This window comes from Pyrgilauda ruficollis, unplaced genomic scaffold, assembly GCF_017590135.1.
Source record: "Pyrgilauda ruficollis isolate IOZ18807 unplaced genomic scaffold, ASM1759013v1 scaffold67, whole genome shotgun sequence".
Lineage (NCBI taxonomy): Eukaryota > Metazoa > Chordata > Aves > Passeriformes > Passeridae > Pyrgilauda > Pyrgilauda ruficollis.
Window position 1 is genome coordinate 2,905,181 of NW_024528488.1, and position 26,381 is coordinate 2,931,561.

The 26,381-nt window shown below is 45.4% G+C and overlaps 1 protein-coding gene across 1 annotated transcript in view; it reads left to right on the plus strand.

Annotated features, from left to right (window-relative positions):
- The window catches only part of CAPN6 (calpain 6), a 50,288-nt gene extending 24,161 nt beyond the window's left edge, over positions 1-26,127 (plus strand). The window contains exons 4-15 of the mRNA XM_041484774.1: positions 3,007-3,138; positions 3,955-4,163; positions 4,526-4,718; positions 8,970-9,163; positions 10,719-10,796; positions 11,966-12,161; positions 15,366-15,488; positions 17,140-17,342; positions 17,998-18,119; positions 21,824-21,960; positions 22,968-24,145; positions 24,220-26,127. Of these exons, the coding sequence (XP_041340708.1) occupies positions 3,007-3,138; positions 3,955-4,163; positions 4,526-4,718; positions 8,970-9,163; positions 10,719-10,796; positions 11,966-12,161; positions 15,366-15,488; positions 17,140-17,342; positions 17,998-18,119; positions 21,824-21,960; positions 22,968-23,150 (1,770 nt within the window). The 3' untranslated portion in view covers positions 23,151-24,145; positions 24,220-26,127. The remainder of the gene's footprint in view (positions 1-3,006; positions 3,139-3,954; positions 4,164-4,525; positions 4,719-8,969; positions 9,164-10,718; positions 10,797-11,965; positions 12,162-15,365; positions 15,489-17,139; positions 17,343-17,997; positions 18,120-21,823; positions 21,961-22,967; positions 24,146-24,219) is intronic.
- Positions 26,128-26,381: the final 254 nt, after the last annotated feature.

Sequence of the window (26,381 nt, forward strand, 5' to 3'; positions counted from 1 at the left end):
TCCTCAACTATCCTAAATTGGGAACATTATATATCCTAACTGCTGGGAGCATTGTAGAAAAATAGATTTTAAAATTTTTTTTATATATTTTCTTTTCAGTTTCTATTTTTTACATGCTTGGGGCAACCAAAAACACTTAAAGACCCTCACAAGGACTGCAGAATAATATATTGAAATAGCACATTTCTAACTTGTGTTGGGGGAATTGTGGCTTAGATAGATAAAAGTATTCCTAAGAATTTACTGTATGGCATAAGTGGTGAAAATCACAAAGCCCAGAAGAGAGCAAAGAGCTGAAATGAGCTCTAGGCTGTGCCTCAGTGCTGTTGTGTCTCATCTGAGCCACACAGTGACAGTCACCACAGAAGCTGTTATAATGATAAGAGAATTAATGGCACCAATTTATTAATTTATTAATTAATAAAATAAACAGAATTGGTGGCATTTTCTTACATTGTTCTTTAGCCCCAGAACTCCAGGGTTCTTAGGTGGTTTAACCAGAAAGGATTTATCAGGCAGGATCCTGGAGAATTTGGTGGCTCTGGTACAAGCAGGGAGATGCTGTTTCTGAGCTCTGCTGTTCCATGTTTGCTTTGGACCCCAGCACTCAGAAAAAGCTGATCTCATCCATAAATTTTGGCAGTTGGCACATGCTGCTCTGTTTTTCCTCTGAGGACTTTGTGAGATGCAAGACACACTTCAATTAAAAAATGGCAGTTTAATGTGGTTATTTTTATCAAAACAAACCAAATAAGATCTTCATAATACACAGCAGTGCTTAATTTCTTTCTAAAACTAATTAAAGTTTTGGCTTCCACTAGTGACAGAAAAGTTTGGACAGTTTTAACCCCAATGGCTCCATTTATCCCTCTTTTATTATTCAAACAAAATAGCATTTTGAAAGGAAAAACAAACTAGAAATTATTAATGCCAGAGATGCCAGGAAATGGGATATAAAATGGAATCTGGCCCACGTGGATGTGGGATGTGTGCTATCATCATGAAAGCCAAGTGGCCAACTGCTGTCCACCACTGCAGCTAGGAGAATTTACATCTCTGAAGTGCCATTCCATGTCAGAGCATCCAGGGAGGCCGAATGAATCTGTCCATGATGCTGGTGAGCATCTTGTACGTGCTCAGTTTTCCTCCTGGGCACCAGTTTGTTACTCAGATTTTTGTTGAGGTATCTTAATAAGCTTTGTATTTTCTCTAAGTGCAGATACATGAGAATTCCTGACAGGAGAGCAGTGTCATGTAATGATCAGTTGCTTGTTTCCCAAAAGGCATTTAAAATGTCAGCTGTTATTTAATGATAAAAGTTTCATGCCAAAAATATAATTTCCTTAAGGAGGACGGCTGCAGCTCTATGAATTCCATGCTGTGAGCTGATTTCAGGTGCCATCAGCTAAACCAGCCCAGGTTTCTCCATCAGCTGAGCACTGAGGTGGCTCTTTTCTCTGGAAATTAGTTCATCTGCCTCTGGTTTGTCAGAGTCACATCAGAGGGACAGATGCCTGTGGTTTGTAGCCACGCTTGGGTGGCAGTCCTGCTGTTTTGGGATCATCATCTTTAATTACCAAAGGCCAAAGAGAATCCATAAGTAAGGAGCACAGCTCCTTCCTCTGCTGCTGATGGCAGACAGGACAGACTGCAGGAAATCTGGGCTCTCCTGCCATTTTGAGATGAGATGGAGTTATTTATTCTGCATTTCTAATGCTTGGATATAGGATCATTTCCACAGTGTTGAAATTTAAGGTTATTAAACTGTGAAAGAACAGAATTTCCTGCCACTGCCTGCTCTGCCATCTTCTCAGCCAGGCAGGAAGAGCAGTGACTGACAGGAGAGTGTCAGGAGCAGTCACTGTGTTGAACCCTGCAACTCCACACCAGTTAGGGATGGTCCCATTCCTTTCTGCTGAAGTGTTGGTGGGAGGTTCCCTCTCCATTCAGCAGGACACCTCTGCCAAGGATTTTGTGGGGACAAACACACCACTGCTGCAAAATGCACCCCTGTGGCTTTGCCATGGTCCATGAAACTGAGAGGTTCTCCCTTTAGTGCAAGGGGTAATCCAGGCAGGAGCGGGGAGACACCCCAGGAAGATCCAGCCATGCTTTGGTGGGAATCTGTGCGTGGATAGAGATGGAGCCATGAAAGGAGGGACAGATAGTTCTAACAGGAGCCAGAGCCATGAGAGTTATGAGACCCAGAGAATAAAAGGTGTGCTTCACAAAGAGCGTTCTCTCCCTGCTGTGGTGCTGAGGGCTTGGGGGCACTGCAGTGACCCAGGCTGTTGGTGAAGGAGGGTCAGTGTGTCAGCCAAAGGAATGGCAGTCAAGATGATGCCTGGGAGTGGCTACCTAGAACAGAGGCTGGACAAAGTTAAGAGAATAAAGTATTTATTAAAGGCCTTTAGCAGGTTCACCTTGGGCAGTGCAGGAGCCTGGCAGAGGCTACACCCAACATGCACGATGGTCACACCTTGGGCAGTGCAGGAGCCTGGCAGAGGCTACACCCAAGATGCACGATGGTCACGAGTTCTTTGGGCTGATATGAGTTTGGTCTGTTTGCATATCAGAGGTTCATTCCCCAATTATAGCTTCAAGTAATAGCTTCACATTGCCTCAGTTTGCTTCCTCCTCCTCCCTGAGGCTGTAAGCTACCAGTTTGCTTCCCCCCAATTCACTTTTGTTTATACTTTTCAGGACCTGAGGCTGTAAGCTATCCCTGGGTTCCAGGCCCGGAGGGATTGTTCTGTCGGACCAAAGTATGAAGACAGTAGTTAACACTTTATATGAAGTGTAGAGTTATGCACTATTGCAGCACAGGATTTGAAAAATATAAAGGCTAAAATCTTGAGGCAGCATCCCCCCCTTCAGAAGCTTGACAAGGAGAAGCTCAGAGTTCAGGTGTCAGCAGCACCAATTCCTGCTGCTTTTCTTGACTGGAAGGATGCTGTGATAATTTTGGGAGTGGAGTCTCCAGCAATCTCTGGTTTGCTTTGCCAGGACCTCTGTGAAGACCCCCACCTGCTTGTGGATGGAATGAGCTCCCATGACTTCCACCAGGGCAAGCTGGGGAACTGCTGGTTTGTGGCTGCATGCTCCTGCCTGGCTTTGAGGAAAAGCCTCTGGCAGCAGGTGGGTGATTGCTCTGTGTGGTGCAGGAAATAAAGCTGATAAACCAAGCTAACCTTGGTTGTTTTTCTCCATAGGACTAACAAGGGGTGAATTTTGGTGGATTCAAATCTTCCCTTTCTTTAACATGTTCCAGGGCAGTCTGCCCTGGGAATAAACCTCAGCACAGTGCACTTGCTGAACTTCCCCTTTGTGAGAAATGCATATTTTATGATCGGCTTTTTGCAAGTATTAAAATGAATACTATATGTGTTATGTTAGAAAGTTATGCTGTTAATTTTCTTAAGTAGTGTGTTAAATATAGTTTTAGGTTATAACATAATGTTAAAATAGAAACTAGGTATGTAGGATATTTTTTTAAAGAAAGGGATGAGGTCTAAGCAGCCACAGGACACCTAAATCTTTCAGAGCAGAAGAATTTATTGCCCCATTATCAGAAGAAACTAACTTATTCCTGCCTTGCTCAGCCCTGAAGACACCATCAGGATTCAGAGGAAGAAGTTGACACTGACCAGACAGATTCTTTTGTTTGAATGGAATTTATGCATCATGTATGAGGTGTATGAATATACAACAGGCTGTTGCTTTTAAGGGTTAATCCTCTGTGTCCTTTTTCAGGCTTATTTTGCCCAGAAAGAGGTACCTGGACTGCCTGTAACTCTTTGTTTTTATTTTCTCATATTGTCCCAATCCTAATTGTCCAAATTTTTATTACTGTAATTATATTACTATTTTTATAACCATTTTATTACTATTAAACTTTTAAAGTTCTAAAAACAAGTGTTTTGGCATTTTTCACACCCTTGCATGGTTTATCAGGTGATTCCAGACTACAACGAGCAGGAGTGGGACCCCAAAAACCCAAGGAAACACGCTGGGATTTTCCGTTTCCGCTTCTGGCGCTTTGGAGCGTGGACAGAGGTGGTGGTGGATGATCTGCTGCCAACTGAGAATGGGGAGCTCATCTACTGCCGTTCCAACGTGAGAAATGAATTCTGGAGTGCTTTGCTGGAGAAAGCTTATGCTAAGTATGAGCTGGTTCGTTGTGCTTGTACTCCTCAGCGTTGTCCCTTTGTCTGTTTTGTCTTTCAGTTCTGTCAGACTTTCCATAGGTTTTAGTTTTGCTGCTGGAAGAGAACCTAAAAAAGACTGAAAACTCCTTCTTTAATCTCTGTTAAAATCATAAATGACTGCAATAGAGTCTACTTCAGCAGCCCAAATCCTTAAGGATCCTAGAAACCAGGGAAGATTTATCTGCAGTTTGCTCAGGCTTTTATGTTCTGTTCTGTTTTTTCCTTGGTGAGACACAAACATGTTCCCTACATTCAAGCCAAATTAGAGCACTTATTCCAGCCCCCTGTAAACACAGAATATTCTGTGTTGCCCCCAGGCTGGCTGGATCCTACCAAGCCCTGGATGGAGGCTGTGCTACAGAAGCCCTGGTGGATTTCACTGGAGCAGTGGCAGAATCCATCAGTTTGGAAGAGGGCAAATATGGTGAGGTTATTCCTGAGCAGATGAAGCTGTTTGAAGACTTGATGAAAGTGCATAAAAGAGGAGGGTTCATCAGCTGCTTCATTTCAGTGAGTACAGAGAGCTGGATTTTAAGGGTTTATAGAAATACCTTTATTAGGATATTGCATGTTTGCAAAAGCTTTGTATGGAGAAATCTAACAAGTGCTTCCAGCTTCAGGAGCCACTAAATACAATCACAAGTGCTCGTGCTGCCACTTCACTGTGTGTCTGAAATTCTTTTTTCTGAATGATCACAGTTGTGAATTGACCTGAGGTAAATCCACCCTAATTTACACAGCAGATAGCAGCATTCAACTGCTTTATTTCTTAGAGAAATCTCTTTAGAGAAAACAGTTCTGGCACAGAGCTGCTGAGACTTCTTGACTTTGGTTGTGCCAGTGCAGCCCAGGGTAACAGTGGAGCTGAGCTGAAAGGCTGAGCTCACCTGGTTATTCAGGCAATGCTATTAGATATTGAATATATTCAATACAGTCAATATATTGAATAATCTCCCCACTGGCATTAACCTACAGAACTTGCCTGTGCTGGCTCATGTGTGGCTCAGGTAACCCAGTGCCCAGATTAGGAGTCCATGGCCCTGAAGTTCCTCTAGTCAGTAGAGAGGGGATGGTTTCTGAGGAAGATTTACCCCTCTCCAGTCCTGTGCTAGTAGATGGATGAACAACAGCTCCCAAAGGATGTTTTGTGCTTCACAAAGGACCTATGGCCCAGCCCCTGGCCACAGGGGGCAAACCATTGACAGCTGGACTGAACTCTCCTTCTAAGTCTGCAATGTCAGGCCCTGGCTGGATAGTGCTGAAATCCTCACCTTGTTTACAGCTGTTATCATGTGAAGGGCTAACAAACTGCAATGGCACCTGAATGTTTCCTTTAAAATTGCTTTTAAATGTTTTTTTTTTTTTTTTAAATAACTTATAGTGAATCACTAATCCAGCAGCCCACAGAAAAGGGATAATTTTCTAGGAGCTGCAAGGTTGGCATCTAAGTGCACTTCAGCATCCTCCCCCCATGGCCCCTGCTTCAGTTCAAGGCCTTAGCTAAGGCTGGTCTTAGTTAAATCACCTAAACCTTTTCCTATCTGTGAATGAGGATGATTCATTCAGAAATACCTGTGAGTATGAAGAGAGTTGTGGAATTGTGAAGAACAGCAGAAAATCTGCTGGTTTTGGGGTTCCTCAGAATGTTACCTGCTGATCTGGCCCTGGCCATGCATGGTCCTGCATCAGGCACCGAAGAGGAACACCTGGTGTAGCCTCAGCTCTCTTCACAGAAAGCAGTAGGCACAAGCTTTCCCAAATCCACACAGGATTTTTCCTGGGAAGGCAGTGAGAAGCACAGAGAGGAGAAGAGAAGACAATTCTTATCTCTATTCTCTGCGTCTGTTGTTTGGCTCATGTGGAATGTGTTAGGAAGATTGTTTCCTGAAGTGATTTGTTAATTGGATTCTGCTGAGGATTGTTTTCATTCCTTGGCCAACTGTCTCAAAGCTGTGTCCTGGCTGTCTCAGACAGTCATGGGTTTTTCTTTAGTATCTCTTTAGTGTAGTTATAATATAGTATTAATGTGATATAGTATAGTTTTAATCAAGCAATTGTTCAGCCTTCTGAATCACGGAGTCAGATGCCAATCATTCCTCACGTGGGGGGCACCCTGAATTTGATACACCTGGTACCTTTGGGGACACGAACTTACCCTGAGATAGAACAGGGACTGTCCCTTCCAGCAACATCAGGAAACAGCTCAGAAACAAAAGCTTCAGGGTCTTTAGGTTTTGTTTTACCTTTTTTCCATAAGGCCTGAATTTTTATTTGCAAGAATTCCATCTGATTTGCTCAGGCTGACAGAGCAGACTGCCTGGTGTGAATTGTTACTGCAGACACTGTTTCCAGAATGATGGGCTGCTCCCAAATGCCAGAGCAGTTCTGTTTCTTAACAAGAATTTGCTGAGGTGATTGACTCAGTACAGGGAGCTGTATTTTAAAAAGCAATTAATTAGGCAGTTGTAATGCTTTCACTGATTCCTGGCATTATGTTTCTGCCTTCCAAATTGAACACAAATGCTTCTAAACATTGATAACAGAGAGGCCATTCCTAAGTTTGCCTGCATTTGTCACGTTTTGATGTAATTTACACCCAGTGGAGCTTGCTAGGTGTAGAATATTTAATACTCAAGTGGCTTCATTGCTGCCTTACAAACATGTTATCATTTGCCTTGGATTACAGAATGGCCCTGAGCATCACCATTTGGAAATCTGAACAGACAGGAGATGCTCCAATATCTCATTTGAATAAAGAAATAAATAAGTATCTTCAGAATGAGGTGGGAAAGGCCAGCAATGAGAAAAGCCTGGGGGGTGATAAAGGCAGCAGGAGAAGTTACAGACTCCTGTGCTGTCAAGGACTCTTTGTTTGCTGTTAGTTGTGAAAAATGCCAGGGAAAGTGTTACACTGGGGGAGCCCAGAGCCAGGGGGATGTCAGCCAGGCTGGGGAACACTTGAGCTGATTCCATGGGAGCTGCTGTCAGCGAGAGGCACAGAGGCCTTGGTGACACTCTCACAGTTGCCAGCCCATCTGTCAGTTCCAATTTGATAGGAATTTCTCCTTCCCCCCCCCCTTTTTTATTTTTTTAATGTGATTTCTTACCTTTGGGGACTGAGCATTGTTGTATCAGTGCAACATTTGCCTTAGGACAAGGACCTTGTCTGTTTAGACCAATTAAATTTTGAAATGGGTAAAAATATCTGAGGAAATACTATGTGCATTTCATACATGTGGTGAGTCCTTATTTATACTTAAATATTCATATAACTATACTAATATGTTAACATGCAATGATAAAAATATATTTATATTTAAATATTTGCATTAGTAACACCAAGAGGTCGTACCTCTTGCTCTCTCCACCCCAGCCAAGCTTGATTGAGCATTAATTAGGTAATTACAAGGATCTGCACTGAGTCCAATCTTCCTTCCTTGATGTCCAAGGGAATGAGTGTTTCAAGGCCCTGTGGGTGATAGCCCATATGGGTGATAGATGAGAGAGACTCAAGGATGGCTTGGCTGGATTCTGTGAGGGTGAGGAGAATCTGGATCCAAGACCATCAAAACAACTCCAACATCTTTGTATGGTGCTGTTTTCTGGGTTTAGATCAGGAGATTTAGATGCATTAAATGAAATTGTGCTCTTTTTCGGAGCTTGACTACTTTTATGTATTCTTAGATCAGCATCTGATCAGGCCCAGGTCATCAAACAGGACAGTTTAGGGTTAGTTTAGGATGGTTTAGGGACAGCCTGATCATTGCTGGAAACTGGGATTCTTATGTGGAGTTTATGATGAGCAAACCCAGTTCCTAAAGCACCCTAGAGATCTTCCTTTTGCCAAACAAGAGAGCCCTGCCAGGAGTGAGTGAGGTACAGGATGCAAACGGCTTGGAAGCTTTTTTACGTGTGCCTGTGCTCTCTCATTTTTACCCACTACCAGTAGTTCTTCCTATTAATTTATTCCAACACAAGAACAACCATTGGATCACCAGCTAAATTCATGAGTGCCCAGGTGAGGACACCAGTCTGGGCACAGCCATCAGTGTCCAGAAGAGCCACTTGGTAGAGATGCCAAGATTTTGGGAGGGCTGATTTTCCATCAGCCCTGTCTCTAACTCTGAGGCCAGGAAGAGACAGGCTGACTGCAGCAGGCAGGATTCCCCTGTGCCCTGGGATTGTCTGGCACTGGAATTATCTGGCACTAACACCACCACACTAGTGAGCCCCTAGTTCTGATTCCCGGTGCTGTTATTATTATGCACAGTAAAATCACTCAGGAAGAGAATGAAAAACAAATTTTTCATGTCCTTCCCCTTGAACATGGAGCTGTCAGGTTGTCAGCACAGCAGGTCCCTGGCTGGATAATAATTGATAGAGACTCCATGTATTTCAGAAGGCTGATAGTTTCTTTATTAAGAAATCCATAGTTTTATACCTTAGTTTGCTACAAGTGGACCTAGTTGGTCCTTTAGTTAAAACACCATCACCATTGGCTAATTAAGAAACCACAGCCTGCAGGGGCTGTGTGCCTGAAGGGTCTGTAAACAAATCTCCATAACACATTCCACATGTTCACAACACCAGGTGCAGCAAATGAAGATAAGAATTGTTTCTCATTCTTTTCTCTGATCTTCTCACAGCCTTTCCCAGAACGATGCCTGGGAAGTTGTCTGTTTCTCTCTGTGGCCAGAGAGCTGCTGCCACATCTCAGAGATGTGAGTTCTTCCTGTTTAATGGTTGTTTTTCATGCCCAAGGAGTCTGCTGGCCGGCCCAGTGAAGCAGAGACAGAGATGGGGCTGATCGTGGGCCATGCCTACTCCATGACTGCCATCAGGAAGCTGCGCCTCGGGGAGAGCCTGGTGTTCTCCTTCAAGGCTGAAAAGCTGTTCATGATCAGGCTGAGGAATCCCTGGGGCAAAAAAGAATGGCATGGTGCTTGGAGTGACAGGTAGGAGCTGCAAACCCAGTGTCCAAGGGTGAAGCTGTGCTGGGGCACTGCAATTTGTGGGTAAACACTGGTGGGACACACCCATGCTCAGAGATGGCTGGACCTCTGTGCATCTCTGCCCATTTTCCTCTGAGAAAATGAGCATGTCCTGGAGGAGTCTATGGCTCCCTGGACCTTATTTACTCTTTACATCATTCTTCTAGCCCACTGGAACATGGGAAGAAAAATAGCTCAGGAGTCAAGACCACAAGGCTCGTTCCCAGCTTCACCACTGAGCATGTCTGTGACTCAGTTTCTCATCTGTCATTTCCAGCTGCTGGGGATGGCAAAAGTCTTGTAGATAATTTAAGTGATTGGTGAAAAATGCTGTAAAAGTGCCATATTTGTGATTTCTTTCTAATTAACTTTTTAATTAATTGTCTCATGGGCCACCGACTTAGCAAGTACCTCCACAGCAAGAGAAATGATTGCTGGAGGGGATGTCTCCCATCAGGGGTGATTTATACATGAAAAATATGTGACAGTTCAGCACTGGGCTCACCAGCTAGCATTTAGTATTTAACATTGCAGAGTTCTTAACAGCAACATATTAATTTCTTATAATCCATGCTTTAGCTAGCAAAAATCTACTACTTTCAGAGAGATTGGTCCGGATGAAACGCAGAGAATGCACAAAAGAGCTGCTGTATCTTGTTCAGCTGAAGCCCTTAGGGTTCTCCAGTAGCCTGGCACAGCTGCCACTCATGCCCGCACTGAGCACTCTGATGGTGGCCCATGGCTTTTGTTCTAACGGAATTAAATTGACAATTTCCAAATAGGTTAAGAAAATGGCTGTTAGGGTGAGCAGCCTCCCTTCCCTCCTTCCAGCCTCCTTCAGCTTTAGCCTCCAGTGCTTTTGGAGGGGCAGGGGGAGTTGTGGCTCTGTTTGTCTGGTGCAACCCAGCAGGAACAGGGTCTGGTTTGGGTTTCAGCAGGAGGCTGCTGGAATTTAGGGTCTGTGCACTGGAATATCCCTCTGCAAACTGGACACTGTGCTCAGGCTCCAGCAGTTTCTTCTCAAAGGCCCCCGGGGAAATCTCAGACCTCAGGCCTGTTTTATTAAGATGATTAAAAGACAAAGAGAATACTCTGGTCTAAGTGAAGCATTCAATAATCTCCCGAGGAGGAAAACCAGGTTTCATTTGAGGGGCCTTCAGGGAATGGAGTCAATCTCCTGTGACCTTGGAAACCAGCTGTTTAAGTGTTTAAGAGTCCTAATGGAGGGTGTGACAAAGGAAATCAATAAAGTTCTGCTCCAGTTGAGCCTATTTCCTATTAATCTCTTTCTTTTTTAGTAGCTTTCAAATCAATTAATGTTTTAAAACTCCTCCTGAAAGCCTCACACTTTCATCAATATCATCTGCCCTTTCAGTACTCTGATATTCTTTTTAAAACCACAGATCAGGAGAGATTTTTACTTCAATTTTTTTTCCAGGTAAGAGTTTGTATTTTAAGTTATTAATCATCTTTATTGTTTTGATTTTATTTCTCTTTTTTTAAAATTATTTCCTTTTAGTTCTGAAGAGTGGAAGAAAGTCAGCGATTCTGAGCGCAAGAATTTGGGGCTCACTGTTGAGAACGATGGAGAGTTCTGGTGAGTGGGAGTGATGAGAAGGGTTTGGAGACACTGGCTACACTGAGTAACTGTCATTAATCTGCCAATTAACAGCTTCAAAAACAGATGGTTAAAGTTATCCCAAGGTCTGTTTCTTTCAAGCTCCCAAGGGATGACAGGGAAGAATAATAAAAATTGATTTCAAGCTAGTAGAACAAAATCAGTAGCTCTCAGAATCTACTGTCTGTATTTAGGATATTCTCTCAGAAACCAGGAGAAAATGTGCTGGTTTACATGACACAATGCCCAGTATTGAACACCGTTTAGACCAGTTAAATTTTGAAATGGGCAAAAATACCTGAGGAAGTACCATGTGCATTTCACACCCTGTTTACTGAGTACTGTGCCTGTCTGTAGGTCAGCCATGGCTGAGGCATCTAAAAATAGAGTTGCATCCAGTGAATATTTGTGATATTTGTTGGTGCTTTCCAAATGTTCGTTCTCTATACAATATCTAGAGATCTATTAATTTTGACCTTGCTTAAAGCTTAGATCCTTAGCCCAGCAGGTCCTTCAGGAAATGATCAATATTGCATCAAGTGAGCTGGCAGGGCTCACAGTGAAAATTATTCTGTTGGCTTTGTCTGGACTGGCAGCTGCAGGGTTTGGCTCTGGGCCATGAATAAGCCAGGCCATGATGGTAATTCAAAGAGCCAAGCTGGTTTTCAGTTGCTCTGCAGTCCAGCCCCTTCTTTTAGCAGGCACAGGTGAGATGGGGTTAAAGAAAAGCTCTGTCCAGAGTGCAGAGGTTGGAGTTGTGCTCAAGGACAGATGTGACAATAAGGACTGTAATAATGAGTGGATCCTGCTTTAGTTGCAGGTGATCTCTTTGGCCTTTGTAAAATGTGTCATCAAATCCAGCCTGGGAGGTTCAAGCAGTCCTTTAGGCTTAGGAGATGCAACAGGACAGATCCTGGTCTGACCAAACACACTGAGTGATTCTGCTCTGAATTAAAACCCTGTGATTGTGGATTCATGAGTATTTCCACATGGAAAGCTTTCCAGTGAAGCAGTTTGTCCCCTGCACAGCTGAGCAATGACTCCTCTTCAAGTTACTGGAAGATTTTGTGTTTTGTTTTGGCTCTTTTTGTGAATATCACTGTTTATTTTTAAACAAACCATTACTCCCCTGGTGTTCCCTGGAGCAGGATGACGTTTGAGGACTGGTGTAAGAATTTCACAGATGTGGACATCTGCAGGACTGTGAACACCTCCTGCTTCAGCCTCCACAAGACCTGGGAGAAGGAAATGATGTATGGGGCTTGGGCAAAGCATCCAGAGCCCCTGTTGAACCGAGCTGGGGGCTGCTTTGATAACAGAGAGACCTTCCTGCAGAACCCCCAGGTGGGAACCCCTGTGTATTTGTGAGGTATTCGATAACCGAGACCTTCCTGCAGAACCCCCAGGTGGGAAGTTTTGTGAGGTATTGAAGTGTACCCACTTTTGCTGGGGCTCCTGAAGTAACCACCCTGTTTAGGAGTTGGCAGTGACTACTAGACAGAAATCTCATTGCCCTGGGAGTGTGCTGTTTACTGCGTGTTTCATGATTTTGGTGCAATTTCTCAGAATGGTTTATATATTTATTTAGGACTGATCATGCTTGGAGCTGGTGAGTCACACACACAACAGAATTACTGGTGTCCTGCCTGGACTTCTTTCATTTTCCCAGTCATAGAAAGGCAGCAAGCCTGATTTTTTAATGACAGAACTCACTTAACCCCCTTAAACAGCTCAGGGATTTGATCCACTGTATTTAGTTAGTATCCCTTGGCAATACTGTGACATTCTGGAAGTACCTGATCTCTTCCCCAAGCTCACCCCCTTGTCAGCATTACAGAATTTTCCTTGTCTCATCCTACCTGGTCATTTCAAGCTATTCAGTTGATCTGTTCATCCATTCCTACTCCCTTTCCCACTTCCTGCCCTTCTCTCTCCCAGCACATGCAAATTCAGACATACAACTTCTGTTACTGTCTGTGGGGCCTGGGCACTTACTTTGGTAGTTACTACTTTGAAAATGGATCTTTCTGTCCAGATTAATTAAAGATATTTTTGCATCTGCTTCTCTGCACTTGCAAGGGAGGTTTCTGCCTGCAGCCTGTGTTTTCAGAGCGGGATGCTGCAGCAGTGCAGCCCGGCTGCTCACGTCAGAACTCAGGTTCCCAGCTCATCCTGCAGCTCTTCACTGCTCTGCTTTGTCAGTGCCTCACTTCCAGGGGATGATGTAATTCAGGTATTGCCCTGTGAGATGCTGGATGTGTTCCAAGCCTTGTCTGGTCTCATTTGTAAGTGTTTAGCTGTCACAGAGAACAAATGCACACTTCCAGCTGAGTGCAATGCTGATGCAGTGGAAGGCCTCTGTATTGCAGTGTTATCGCTGGGCCAGTGGATTAAAAGGCTCTTAGCAGCAGTGCTGGAACACATTTCTGTTATCTTAGGGCCATTACAGGTTACTGTGGCACACCCCACCATAATCTAGAGATAATCTCTCTGTTCTCCTGGCACTGAGGCCTCCTGTGAGGTTTATCTGTGCAGGGAGGGATTGTCACACTTCCAGTCCCTTTGATAAGGCAATTTCAGCCAAGTATTTATGTATTCTACAGTCACCTGCTGACTTCTAGATCGTTACCCATTGGGACAGCTGAGGTGCCATCAGGAGAAGGTCACAGTTGCAGAGCTGTCACCAGACCAGGAGAACTTTGCTGGTTCCACTCGTTGCCCTTCCACCCCTCCATGGCCTTGGAGCACCCTGGGCTGCCTGGCGGGTGTATGGCTCAACAGGGACAAGAATTAAAATATGCCTTACTGGGTGGTGCTGTATCTTTATATCTCACTTTTTAGGGTCTCTTACAACCCCTGGGACTCTCCCAGGGCCCTGTGCTTTCTCTGCTGCAGTAATTGACAAAAACACAAATCAGAGCTTGGGATGGGGCCTTGTTCAGCAGAGCTCCAAGGCAGAGGGATGTGGATGGTTCTGTAGCCAAGGCAATCTCTATATCTACCTCAGAGCAAAGCTCAGTAATTTGTTTTTCAGCAGCAGTCAAAGGAAAAGGGAGGGGGGAGTTGAACCAGTGATGATATTCCTCTCCACACTGCCAGGGAATTTCTGCTTAAATCAGAACATGTGGTGCACATGGTACCCAGCTGTGCACTGCTGCAGGTTTATGTTTCTATTTATTTTCTTCACATTTAAGTGTCTTTGAGGATGGGAGAGTACAGTATCTATCCAAACTTGGGGTAAATAATGTCCTCTTCCTTCCTCTGGTCCTGACAACTCAGGTTTGTCCTCTGCATGCACAAAGCAAAATTAAAAGGAGTCTCTAATAATGAACTAATTAATTAAATTCCTTGTCATATTAAGAAACATCTGTCTGACCTTCTTTTGTTCATACTTATGAACTGGTCTGGTAGTGATTTTTAATAATGTAACTGTTCGAGTCAGATTTAGTAAGATGGGAACTACTGCTTAAACTTGAGATAAATTCTTTTGATTTGTCTTAGACTCAAGCTGACTCAAGTTTACTGTAAATAGTTTGGATAAAATATTTGTATGGTAGAGATGCGGGAGTCTTTCTTAGCTGTTTTTAACTGGGTATTCAGGAAAACTGAGAAGTCCAAAATTAGCATTCCTGTCATTGTCACATTAAATAGGAACTGTAGATGCAGAACAAAGTGCCTTTTAAATAAGATTTTAAAGATTCCTTCATTTGCAGGCCCTACATAACTATGTCTGAAATTTATAGGCACTGTTTAGTTAAAAGAGAATCAAAAATTATCTAAGACCCCATGTGGAGTCTGGTTTATTTTTTTTAATCTGATTCCTGATTTATAGCTAAATAAAACTTTATCTTTTGTCTTTTTCTTTCAAATGAGGCATCCTCCTGCTGACTCCAGTTATTTTGTAGCTTTGTCCCAGGCTGTCTTTTATGTGATTTCACAGAATCAGAGAGTCATGGAATGGTTTGGGTTGGCAGGGACCTTAAAGCTCATCTCAATCCTCAATCCACCCCCTGCCATGGCAGGGACCCCTTCCCCTGTCCCAGGCTGCTCCCAGCCCCAGTGTCCAAACTGGTCTTGGGCACTGCCAGGGATCCAGGGGCAGCCACAGCTTCTTGGGCACCCTGTGCCAGAGCCTGCCCACCCTCACAGGGAAAAAATTTTTTCCTAACATCCAGTCTAAACCTGTCTTGCTTCGCCTTAAGGTCATTCCCCATGTCCTATCACTAAGATTACCATTTTCATCTATACCTTTTATTTACCTGATACTTTTGATTTTAAGGTAATTACTATTAGCATTCATTTTCCAGCTGTGAATTGCTGGCAACGTCTGTTCCATGGAGAACTCTCCTTCCTCCCTCAAATGTATTTCCATTTGTCTCCTTTGTATGCACCCCATGGACAGCAGAGAACTGCCCAGCCCTGACAGATGGGATAGAACACACACCCCCATTTCCAACCTAAGACAACACATTTCCTTGGTGATGGCTTTACCCTCAGCCTCCTGAGGGTAAAATTCCAACAGCTCTTCCCTCTCCTCTCTCCTCCCAGTACCTCTTTGATGTTAAGAAGGCCCAGGACAAAGTGCTGGTGTCCTTACAGCAGGAGGATCGCCGCAAGTACAAGAAAGAAGGAAAAGGAGACAACATCACAATTGGCTTTGAAATCCTCAAGGTAGGCAGCCAGCTGTGCTCCTGGTGCAGAGCTTGTTCAGTTTGCTCAGTCCTGCTTCTCCCTGACAGTGAGATCTTTGGCAGCTAGAGATCTACCTCTAGATAGATAAATCTAGATAATCATTTGATCTGTTCATCCATTCCTACTCCCTTTCCCACCTTCCTGCCCTTTTCTCTCCCAGCATGTGCAAATTCAGGCATAGACTTCTCTTATGGTCTGTGGAGTCTGGGGACTTACTCTTTTAGGTACTACTTTGAAAATGGATCTTTCAGATAATATACCAGGATTGTCCTGGGGTCTGGCTCTGTGCTCAGACTTCGTGTGTGCGCTTAACTCAGGCCATGGGAACTCAACTGATTTTAGTTCAGCTCAAACTCTATTTGAATAAGTTTCATTTATTTGAAATAAATAATTTTCACTCCTTGCAAAAGAATTTTAAGTGTTTTTCCTACCCCAAAACTTTCTAGAGAAAGACAAAATGATATTAATACTTAAAACATGGAGGGTTTTTCTCCTTCTTCTGCCTCCATTTCACCAGAAAATACAGCTAGAAGAATGAGGTTGAAAAGTCTGCAGTTTTTCTGTTGCCACTTGGAAAAAAAGTATTTTTAAAAGCTGGAGTGGTGAGCAGGAAATGAATATATGGGAAAAGGAACCACAGGGATCCCAAAAGGTAATTTAATTGCATTCTCAAGGCAAATTGAGTAAAATGAAAGCACTCAAACTCAGAGGAGGGGAGCTCTTTCACTGACGAATGGGGTAATCCTGTCATCTGTTGCTACAGCTCCTGGGACTACATTAATTCTATGGCCCTACCCTAAAAAAAAAGTCAATTTTAACAGTTGGTTAGATTTGCTGACATCTGCATCACACCTACTCATTTGCCAATCACCTGTTAACCACATATATTGAAAAGCGTTGTTGCAGAAAGCAGAATAATTTCCCTTGTTCATGCCTGTAATTTGGAAAGGCTTGAAAAAGAAAACCACACCTTCCTAAAAGCTTCCGTGCTGTATTTTTATTTCTGATCAATAATTTTTCTATTTTAGATCTATTCTAACACACCAGGCTCATTAGCATGACTAAAGGCCTTGTGAAGAGAGCTGCCAGAAAGGAATGAAGAGCTGCCTTTGCCTCAAGAACTGCTTGAGAGAGAGGTTTAGATTTAAACTGTGCTCTGGCAATACCAGTCCCCTGGAGGGGATGTTAACAGCTAAGCACGACTTCAAGGCTTAGAACAAAACATGCATGGTTATTCTGTGGCTTTTGTATTCAGGAAAGGGCAAAGAAAATCCAGCTGTGTGCATCTGGATTGGGAGCCTGCTGTGAAAGGCTAGAGAAGGGAGGGAGAGGGATCTTGTTCACAGAAGTTGCTGTAAAACCTCTTCCACGGGATCTCAGCCCTGTCTGAGCAGGTGCAGTCCTTGGGCTGTGTGTCCATCTCTGGAAGTGTTCCAAGCTCTGCAGTAGCATCACATCATCTCTGTCAGTGGGCTCCTGTCTTTACCAGCCCCAAACTTTCACGTGCCACAGCTTAACTGGATGAGAAAACACTTGCCAGACGATTTGCCTTGTTGGGTGAGAAGCTGTGTGGTGCTCAGGGAGAGCCCTGCCCTTAGCCCTGCTGTCCCTAACCCCTCTCCTGCTGCAGGTGGAGGACAACAGGAGGTACAGGCTGCACAAGCTCACGGTGCAGGAGAGAGTGGCCACGTCTCCCTACTCCAACACACGCAGCGTGTTCCTGAGGAGGACTCTCCAGCAGGGCCGCTACGTCCTGGTCCCAACCACCTACATCCCAGGGGTCCCCACAAAATTCATCCTCAGGCTCTACACAGATGTGCCCTCAAAACTCAGGTGGGTGCCACTCACAGCTGCAGGAGATAGATCCTCCTGAGCCCACAGGCTGCAGCTCCATGGAAAGGCTTGCCAGGTTGTCCTCCAGCTCCCTGGCTCATGTGGCTCCAGAACTGGGCCCTGGAGACATCAGGAGCACCTCTGAGAATATTCAGGTCTGTGCATGGTCAGGAAATGTTTAGTTAAGGACATCTTGGATGATTAATTTTGAGTCTTTTGGCTTTTTTAGTGCAGTTCTTGTAGTGGCTCCCAGTTCTAGGTCAGGACACGGAGCACTGGTGCTTGTGGCCACAGCTGATATTTGTTGTTTCTGTGGCCATCTCCTCTGAAAGCAGTGGCTGCTGCAAGAGTAGAACCAGTGCTTCATGAATCGGGCCCACTGCATTTATTTATTGATTTGATAGTATTTTCCACTATTTAAAATTGGGGGTTTTTTTCTCCACTTTTGCTTCCACACAAAAGATAACACAAATTTGTTTTACTTTGCTTTGCTTTATTTTTATCTCTTACATCTGTCATTTCTGCACCACAGAATTCAAAAACAGCAGATAAGGAAAAACTACGAATCTCGTGTTCTAAAAATGCCAGATTTCCACAACCGTTGATTGTTTGCTTGGCATTCTTTGCTTAGGTTGCTTTTTCCATGATTTTTCAGGGAGCTGAAGGCAGATAGGCCTAAAATGACGTGTTGGAGTCTCCTTTGTGGCTACCCACGCAGAGTCACCCAAATCAAAGTCCACTCTGCAGAGGGTTTGCAGAAACAAGACAGATCGGGAGGTAAGTGGAAAGAGAGTCTGGAGGAGTGGAATTGGCTTTTAAGTCCTCTGAAGATGATTTGGGTTGATATGTAAGCAATCACAAATCATCCAAACAGAGCATTTATGGGATTTGTTTTTCCATCTTGCTGTAAAACCTGCTCCAGTGGAGAGATCAGATGAATATGGGGATGCACAACAGCAAGTTATGGGCAGGTCCATAACTGGGCAGGAGTAGTCAGACCCTCCTGAGGAGCTAATTGTGGGGATTAGTAAGGTTCTTCTGTCAGGGCTGTGTATTTTCTAAATGGAAAATATCCAGGGGGCAGCTGAATGGCACAGACTCGTGTAGTGTGTTACATTTACCTCATTAGAGCACTTCAGGAAGGACTTCATGGTTTTCAATCAATCATTTTCAGCTGGGTAAAGTAGAACAGGGGTTAAATGCTTTGTACATGACTGTGTGTCTGTCAGAGGAAGTGTCCTGAAGGACACCAAAACGGCTTTATAGCACCTGATGTTGAGTTAATTAGGAAACTTGCCCAGTTGTCATTTGCTTTTTTTCTACTCCTGCTTGCTCTCTGAGAGTCTTCATTTTTCACAGCTCAATGCTGGTTGTTATCAGAGCTTTGTTCCTCGCCAGAGGAAATTTATTTAATTTTTATTTTAAATGTTTATTGGAAAGCTCCTCCTTGGTGCTGTCTTTGATCCATTGCTCTGTCTGGACAAAATAATGGATGGTTTGCTGTTGTCAGGAATAGTGGATGAATCCAGACTCAGTCCTGGATGCTCCTTGTGGAAGCACCTCTCTCCAAGTCAGTGTGTTCTGAAGTGGATCCAGCTGTCTGTGAGCCAAGCACAGTGGCAGGCCTGCAGGATGATGAGGAAACTCTGTGCTAGAGGATTTTCTGTCACTCATTCCCAAGCCTGTTTTAAAGATGGCTCTCACTACTGTCTGTCAGGCCTTTTCCCTGAGTTTCTCTTTGAGAAAAAAAATCACCTTTTGCACCTTTAAGTGTTCCCGATGACATTCCATGTTGGATTTGTACATTGAATTGTTTTTCACCACTTAGAATATAAACTGAGTGTTGAGATCCATGGTGTGTGACGGCCCTGGAAGCAGAGAATCCTTAGTGGAAGCAGCCTGAGTAGCAGAGATTCACCTGCAAGAAGCAACCTGTGGTTGCCAGGGCAGTGCTTGTCTCAGCACTGTACCTGGTGTTTGTGCCATGCCCTTTTCCAGTGGCTGAAGCTGTCAGAGCTCTCCAGGTGCTGGGAAGAGCAGTAGAAGAGTGGGAATGCAGCTGGCATTCCCTCAGGAATGTTTTCCAGAAAGTCTTTTGCTTTGGTGCAGTGCTGCAGGGTGTGGGTGTTAGATCCTGGGTGCAGTTCTCAAAAACCCAAAAATTCACCCTTAGACTACTGAGCACAGATTTCTTTAAGCCTTAGAAATGCCAATACTCTTCAGGCGTTTCTGGCTTTTACAGATTCCAACTTTTTCCTTTGCACTGTTCTTTTGTACAACTTCCCAAGGCAGCAGCATGGCCAGGACTGAGGTGAGAGAGCTGTTATGGGGTTCAGGGCAGAGCTGGAGCCATTGGAGTGCCCCAGAGCTGAACCCAGCCCTCCTTCCACTGCCAGAGCTGTTTCCTGAGCAGCAGCTCCAGTTTCGTTCCCTGCTGATGGCCAATTCCAGGACACTGCTTTTCCACTCTAGCAGACCTTGGTGTTTTTTCTTTGTCCTGTAAATAAACCAGGCACAGAACTGGGCCATCCATAGCTGAGAACATCTGATCCCTCATGTGCTCTCCCACTGCTTGCTTTTGTTGGGAATTGGAGCCAGTTTTCCTAAAACAACTGACCCATCCAGCACTGCTGTCATGGGGTCAGAATATTTTGTGTCCCTGTTATGGTTGTGAGGGTCCCAGGACGAGGGAAGAGATGAATCTGACTCCATGTTTCAGAAGGCTGATTTATTATTTTATGGTATTATATTATATTAAAAAAATTATATACTAAAACGATACTAAAGTGTAGAGAAAAGGATACATCAGAAGGCTAGAAAAGAATGAATAATAAAAACTTGTGACTGACCAGAGAGTCTGACACAGCTGGCTTTGGTCATTAAGTAAAAACAATTCACATGGAACCAATCAAAGATACACCTGCCACATTCCATGGCAGCAAACACAGGAGAAGAGAGTCAGATTATTATTTACATTTTTCTCTGAGGCTTCTCAACTTCCCAGGAGAAGAAATCCTGGCAAAGGGATTTTTCAGAAAATATCATGGTGACATGTCCCCTTCTACCTCCCTTTGGGAGGTCTTGCTGAGAATTTGAATGTTTCCTTCAAATATTTTCTTTCCTTTTCCCTTCACTTAGCCAGTCCCCTCATTAACTGCTCCCTCATCCATCCAGCAGATGTGCCTGTCACCTCTTTAGCTCTGTGCCCTTTCCCCACCCCTCCTTATGCTCTTTATCTCTTAATTACTGTTAATGATCCGGTGTTGCTGTGCTCTTTGCTCTCGGACAAAGCTGTTAACACCACTGGGGTGACAGGCAAGACCCCGTTTTATCCAGATCCATTTTCCACATTGCTTTGCAAAGGGGGCAGCTTCTCCACCCCTGGTGACAGAGCCTGGTGCCACCCCATGCCCCAGAGCTGAATTCACAGTTCAGTGACACGGAAGGCAATTACCCATCAGAAAAGCCAATATCCTGCTACCTGCCATGGAACTGGGAGGGGTTGTCAGGGAAACAGCTCTGGCCAGGTGTAACCACAGAGCAACATATGGACAAATCTGTGTCTGCCTTGTACATGGAAGTGGCTGTGCCTGCCTTGGATGCAGCTGTTATGTGCTTTGTTCATGTGGGGTGTTGGTACCTGGTCTGGTAAATGAGTGATGAGTTTGAGAGAAATCATCTGGGTATGGTTTGTTAAAAAGCTAAAGCTGCCTAAAATTGTGCTGCCTTCTGGCTGTGGTGGTATTTTCAAGTAGATGGTGAAAAAAAAGCGTGTTAGAAACTCTCATGAGCCTTACAGATACCCTGGGTTTATTTAACATCTTTATCTAAGAAGTTGCAAGGTGTGGGGAAAAAAAAGGTATTCTGTCATTAACAATAGAAATAGATAGAATTGTGTTGAAATAAAAACATGGTATTGCCTTTGTTTAATTAAAAGTTAATTAGAGGATGGAATGGCCCATTCTATTTGAATGTGTTTGGTGTTTCCAAAATGGATCTTACTCCTTATTGTAAAGGAAAGATAATATCAACTTTAATAAGAAATAAAAATGCTCAAGGCATTTCTAGAATGTTGAACAATTGCAGGGGGTCATGTATGAGGGTTAGATTGGATGTTAGGTAGAAATTGTTCTCTGTGAGGGTGGGGAGGCCCTGGCACAGGGTGCCCAGGGAAGCTGTGGCTGCCTCTGGATCCCTGGAAATGTCCAAGGTCAGGTTGGACAGGGCTTGGAGCAGCCTGGAAGAGTGGAAGGTGTCCCTGCCTATGGCAGGGGATGGAACTGGATTGGCTTTAAGGTCCCTCCCAGCCCACACCGTTCCATGATTCTGTGTTTTCACCTGGACAGGGAGCAGTGGCTGTGACGTGCTCTGGTGTCCTGTGGTGCTGCCAGGCACAGGAGGGGATTGTCTCTGCTGGGTTTCTGGGCAGCTCTCAGCTGCCATTCTGTGTGCCCAGAGCTGTGCTGCTGATTGTGTTCCAGGAGCAGATCCCTATGTGCTCATCAAGTGTGAGAACCAAAGCCGGCGCTCCCCGGTGCAGCACGACACCACCAGCCCCGTCTTCAACACCCAGGTGATCTTCTACAGGAAGGACATCGACAGTCCTGTCACCATCCAGGTGAGACAGCCACACAGCAGCTGCTCAGGGCAGGGAGGGCAGCACAGCAGCAGCAGCCCTGGGCTTCACTGGGCCAGCTGTTCCTTCGTGTGACCCAGGAGAGAGAGAACCTCTGCCCCCCTTACTGGGCTCTGCCCCTGAACACCAGTGCTGGCCTTTTCCCTGGGAAACAGAACTCACCAGCCCAGGTTCCTGATGTCAGTTTGCAGGAGGCACTTGGCAATGTCAAAGCAGCCTGAGTTTCCAGTGGTGGCAGCTTGGGTCTGGGAGGAATCCTCTGCCATGCAGAACCCAGCAGGCAGCCAGCCACTCAGGGCTGCTGCTGCTTCTGCTCCACAAACACCAGCTGATGGCACTTGGGGATCACAAGGCATATTTCATTCCAAGGAATATTTCATTCCAAGGCTTTGAAGGAATTTACAGAATTCCTTTTGCCCCATGTGGTATCTGATGAAACAGAGACAAGGAGAAGCCAAGTGCTGTCCAGAGTCAGTGTTTGAAACAACCCCAAAGCTAAGGCTGTTATTAAGAAGTTTTCTACCCTGAATTCTAGTCCTGTGAGAACTAGACCTCACTGTTTACTTCAGCACTAGCTGGAGAAATAGAGCTTGGGACTGAGATGATGCAGTCCAGGAAATCTTAGTCTTCAGCCTAGTCTGTGGGCCAGGCTCTAAAACTCTAGTACTGAGGAGGTGCAGAGGTGGGCACAGGCAGGCAGAGCAGCACAGACAGGCTATTGTAGATAGATTTTACTGCTGATGTGCTAAAAAAAGGTCATTTTTATTCCTCTCCTAGGCAGGCTCTGACCTAGAAAGCAAAAAGCTGCATTTCTCTCCTTATTTGCATAGTCTATGTAAATGAGCATGCAAATCCAGACTCTCCCTCACGCTCTCTAGACAATTAATAAATTTAGACACGCTGTTCCTAGGGGTTATCGGGGGTGACCCTTCCCGGCGGAGCGTGACAGCAGCGCTGCCTCAGCCGGGTTCTCTGTGTCCTTTCTCCAGGTGTGGAACAGCAACCTCCTGAGTGACCAGTTCCTGGGGCAGGCGGTGCTGGCAGCCTCCCCGGGTGAGCCCCTCAAGCAGCAGAGGCTGAAGCTGCGGGGCAGAGGTGGCGGGGAAGCGGCCGAGGTGCCGGGTCACATCAGCGTCACGGTGCTGTGCAGCGAGGACCTGGGCGAGCTCTGAGCTCCGCACAGCCAGACGGAGCTGTCACCTCCCGGCAGCACAGGGAGCACATCAGCATAATCGCTTTAAAGGGGGGGAAAATCCTCCTTTGGGAAAGGGGGAAATGCATATTTATCCATAGCTATGCTCGTGATACAGCTCATGCAGTAGGAGAGTGTTGCAATAGGACACGAAATAAAACCACGCGGACACTGGAACTGCAAGGTAAGAAGAAGAAGAGTGGTTTATTTCTTGACTCTAACATTTATAGACTTTCAAAAGTGACAGTGGATTGGAGGATGAAAGTGCCACTTCTCCAATGACACTGGACAAACCAACAGTCTTATCAAATTTCTCTTTCTCCAGAGAGGAATGTAAAAACAATAATTATTTACATAAAAGTGCATGAGAAACTCCATTACAAGAATATAAACATCAGAAGGCTTAGAAGAACTTAGAAGAACAGGGTGACAGGAGAGGGACCAAATGGAATGCTGGCAGGGAAGCTCATGGGGATGGGAGCATGGTTGAGGATGCAGGCAGGAATGGCTGCAGCTCCATCGAGCACCCACCGGTAGCTTGGGAACTGGCAAGTACAAGGGGGATTCATGGGGATATTTTTTCCATATCCTTCCCATAGAAGGATATAAATTTCTTGATGAATTTCACTATAGATTAGATGTTTCTGTTCCTTGGTGAAAATAGAGCTCAGTCATAGCTTGTGGCCTTAAGACCAGTCTTGCCAGGACAACATTAAAACAGAGGGGCAGATCTTGCAGTGCCTGTTTGAACACCACAGCAAATAAGAGCTCTGTCCACCCAAAGGCTCTCAGACTGACTTTCTGATTGTTCTCTTCTCTGCCTCGAGCTGGTCACTCACAGTTTGGTATCTCTGTCCAAGGGCACCTCACAGTTCAGCTGGGGCTTTGCTCAGAGCACAGATTCAGTAATGGGAGCCTCCTTGCTTTGTTTAAGCCACATCATGCTAAAAATGGGATAAAAGCCCTCTTGTTTTGGTAGCACCAGCCGAAAGGAGAAAATGAGCTCATGAGAAGGGTGGGGTTGTAAAAGCAGGGTGCTGTTCCCTGAGGTAGATGTAGCACCAGCCGAAAGGAGAAAATGAGCTCATGAGAAGGGTGGGGTTGTAAAAGCAGGGTTGCTGTCAGTTGCAAGGTCTCACTCTCAAAATTTTGCAGTCATTTATTGCTGTCACGACTGATGTTTGATGGAGTTTCACTCGGGTACCATGGAGGACGGGTGTTATTTCACATTTCCCTCCCAGCAGGGGTCTGGTGCCAGCTCTTCCCTTCCCCTGCAGCCCTGGCAGGGTTCCCTCAGCAGCTGTCTGGGGTGGGCATGCTGGGCAGTGACCCTGGCAGTGCACGGGGCTCTGTGCCAGACACTCAGAAATGGATTTTACACAGCTGCAGATTCTGGGTGGGAAAGTGAAGATAAAGGACCATTCTGCCTTTTTACAGCCAGGAAATTTGGATTTCTGTGTGCCTTGTAGCCACTTCAGCCACACTGTGCAATTTTTACAATTGATGAAATGGCCCTTGACAGAGCTAATGTTTTCACAAAAGGTCTCCTCAGGGCTCCAAAAAGATGATTGCTGTGGTAGGAAAATGCTTTCTCTGACATGCCAGAGATGGTCTGTGGGGCTGTGAATGATGCTGCAGTGCCATCAGCTTGCACATACCAAGGACCAAAATTCAGCTCTTTTCAGACAGTTTGGGCTCAGGCCGTTTGGCACAGCAGAGATCTTGTCAGAGGTGTGAACTACAGGCCCCACAGGCAAGTGACATTCTCTGAAAGCTCATGGCTTCAGGGCTGCTTACTCCAGAAATGTTTGTAAACTGAGATTTCTCTCTTGAAAAGCATAAACTGTCTCATGCAGACCAGAGCTTGGACAGGGGAACTGCAAAGGTCTGGGCTGCCCTAGAGCCTGAGAGCTGTTTCCTTTGCTTTTCCTCACACTCTGTCCAGGCTGTGGGAGCTGCTTCCTGCAGTGTTCCCTATGGGATGGTGCCCATTCCCTATGGGATGGAGGCTGTTCCCTATGGGATGAGGGCCCGTTTGGAGGCTGTTCCATATGGGATGGGGGCCTTTCCCTATGGGATGGGAGCCTTTCCCTATGGGTTGGGGGCCATTCCCTATGGGATGGGGGCCATTCCTGGGGCTTGGCTTAGCCATGGATCAGTGTTTAGCCTGAAAAACGTTCCACACTGAGATGGCACCAGAGGTTTGTGCCTCCCTGCCCCATGATTTGGCTGAGGATGCTCCTGAGCCCACTGAGGGCACAAAGCCAGCTCAGCCCCAAGCTGGAGGGGAGTCCCTTGGCTCTTTCCTTGCAGCCACACAGCCCTGGCCCCAGTCCCAGCACCACCACCCTGTTCCAGCCTCTGCACAGGGCTGTCCCCAGCATGAGTGGGACACAGGGAGCATGATCAGCAGTTGCAGTTCTTGGGTGTGTACAGCCTGGAAAAGTGGGAACTCAGGGTGGGGAGCACAGACACGGTGACCTTGAGGCCTTGATCATTGTGCCAGCTCCAGACATTGCCCCAGTTTGTCCCCGTGGCATGGGGCCAGGCACTGCTGGCCAGTGCTGCCCTGAGGGACTGGCGGTGCTGGGAGCTGCAGGAGGCTCAGCAGGATGCCTCCACCTCTGCAGTGATTGTTTGTGGGAACTGTTTGGTTTTCCCGTCAGGAGGAGCTGATCCAGCGTGGGAATACAGCTGGCTCTGCTGGTTTACAGATGCTTCTGCCTTCCCAGGTGAAGCCAGGCAAGGGCAGGCTGACAGGGGCTTGTGCTGCTACCTGCTTCTAACTTTGGTACTTAAAATTGTTCATTTTTTAACAATATCAACATGTGGGAAAACATCTTGGGGTTGTTTTTTTGGGAGGGGAGAAGGGCTGCATTTATGTACACACTCGAGCCACCTCAAAAATGAAAACAGGTGGAAATGGGTGTAAAATATTTCATTGCAACATTTTGTAACTTTTCAATACGAAGTGACCTAAATAAAATTTTACAAAAAATTTCAATTTTAGCGATTTCTGCGCCGGCGGCGGCCGCGAGGGGGCGGTCGGTGTCCATCACACAGGTGTGACCACGGCCAGGTACGGACACCTGAGCGCGGGGGTGCGACACACCCGGATAAAAACGGCCTTTAATTCACAGAGGGTGCCACACGTTAGCCTATACATGCTATTATAGCTCTCTACACACTGTGTAACTGTTATAGAAGCCCT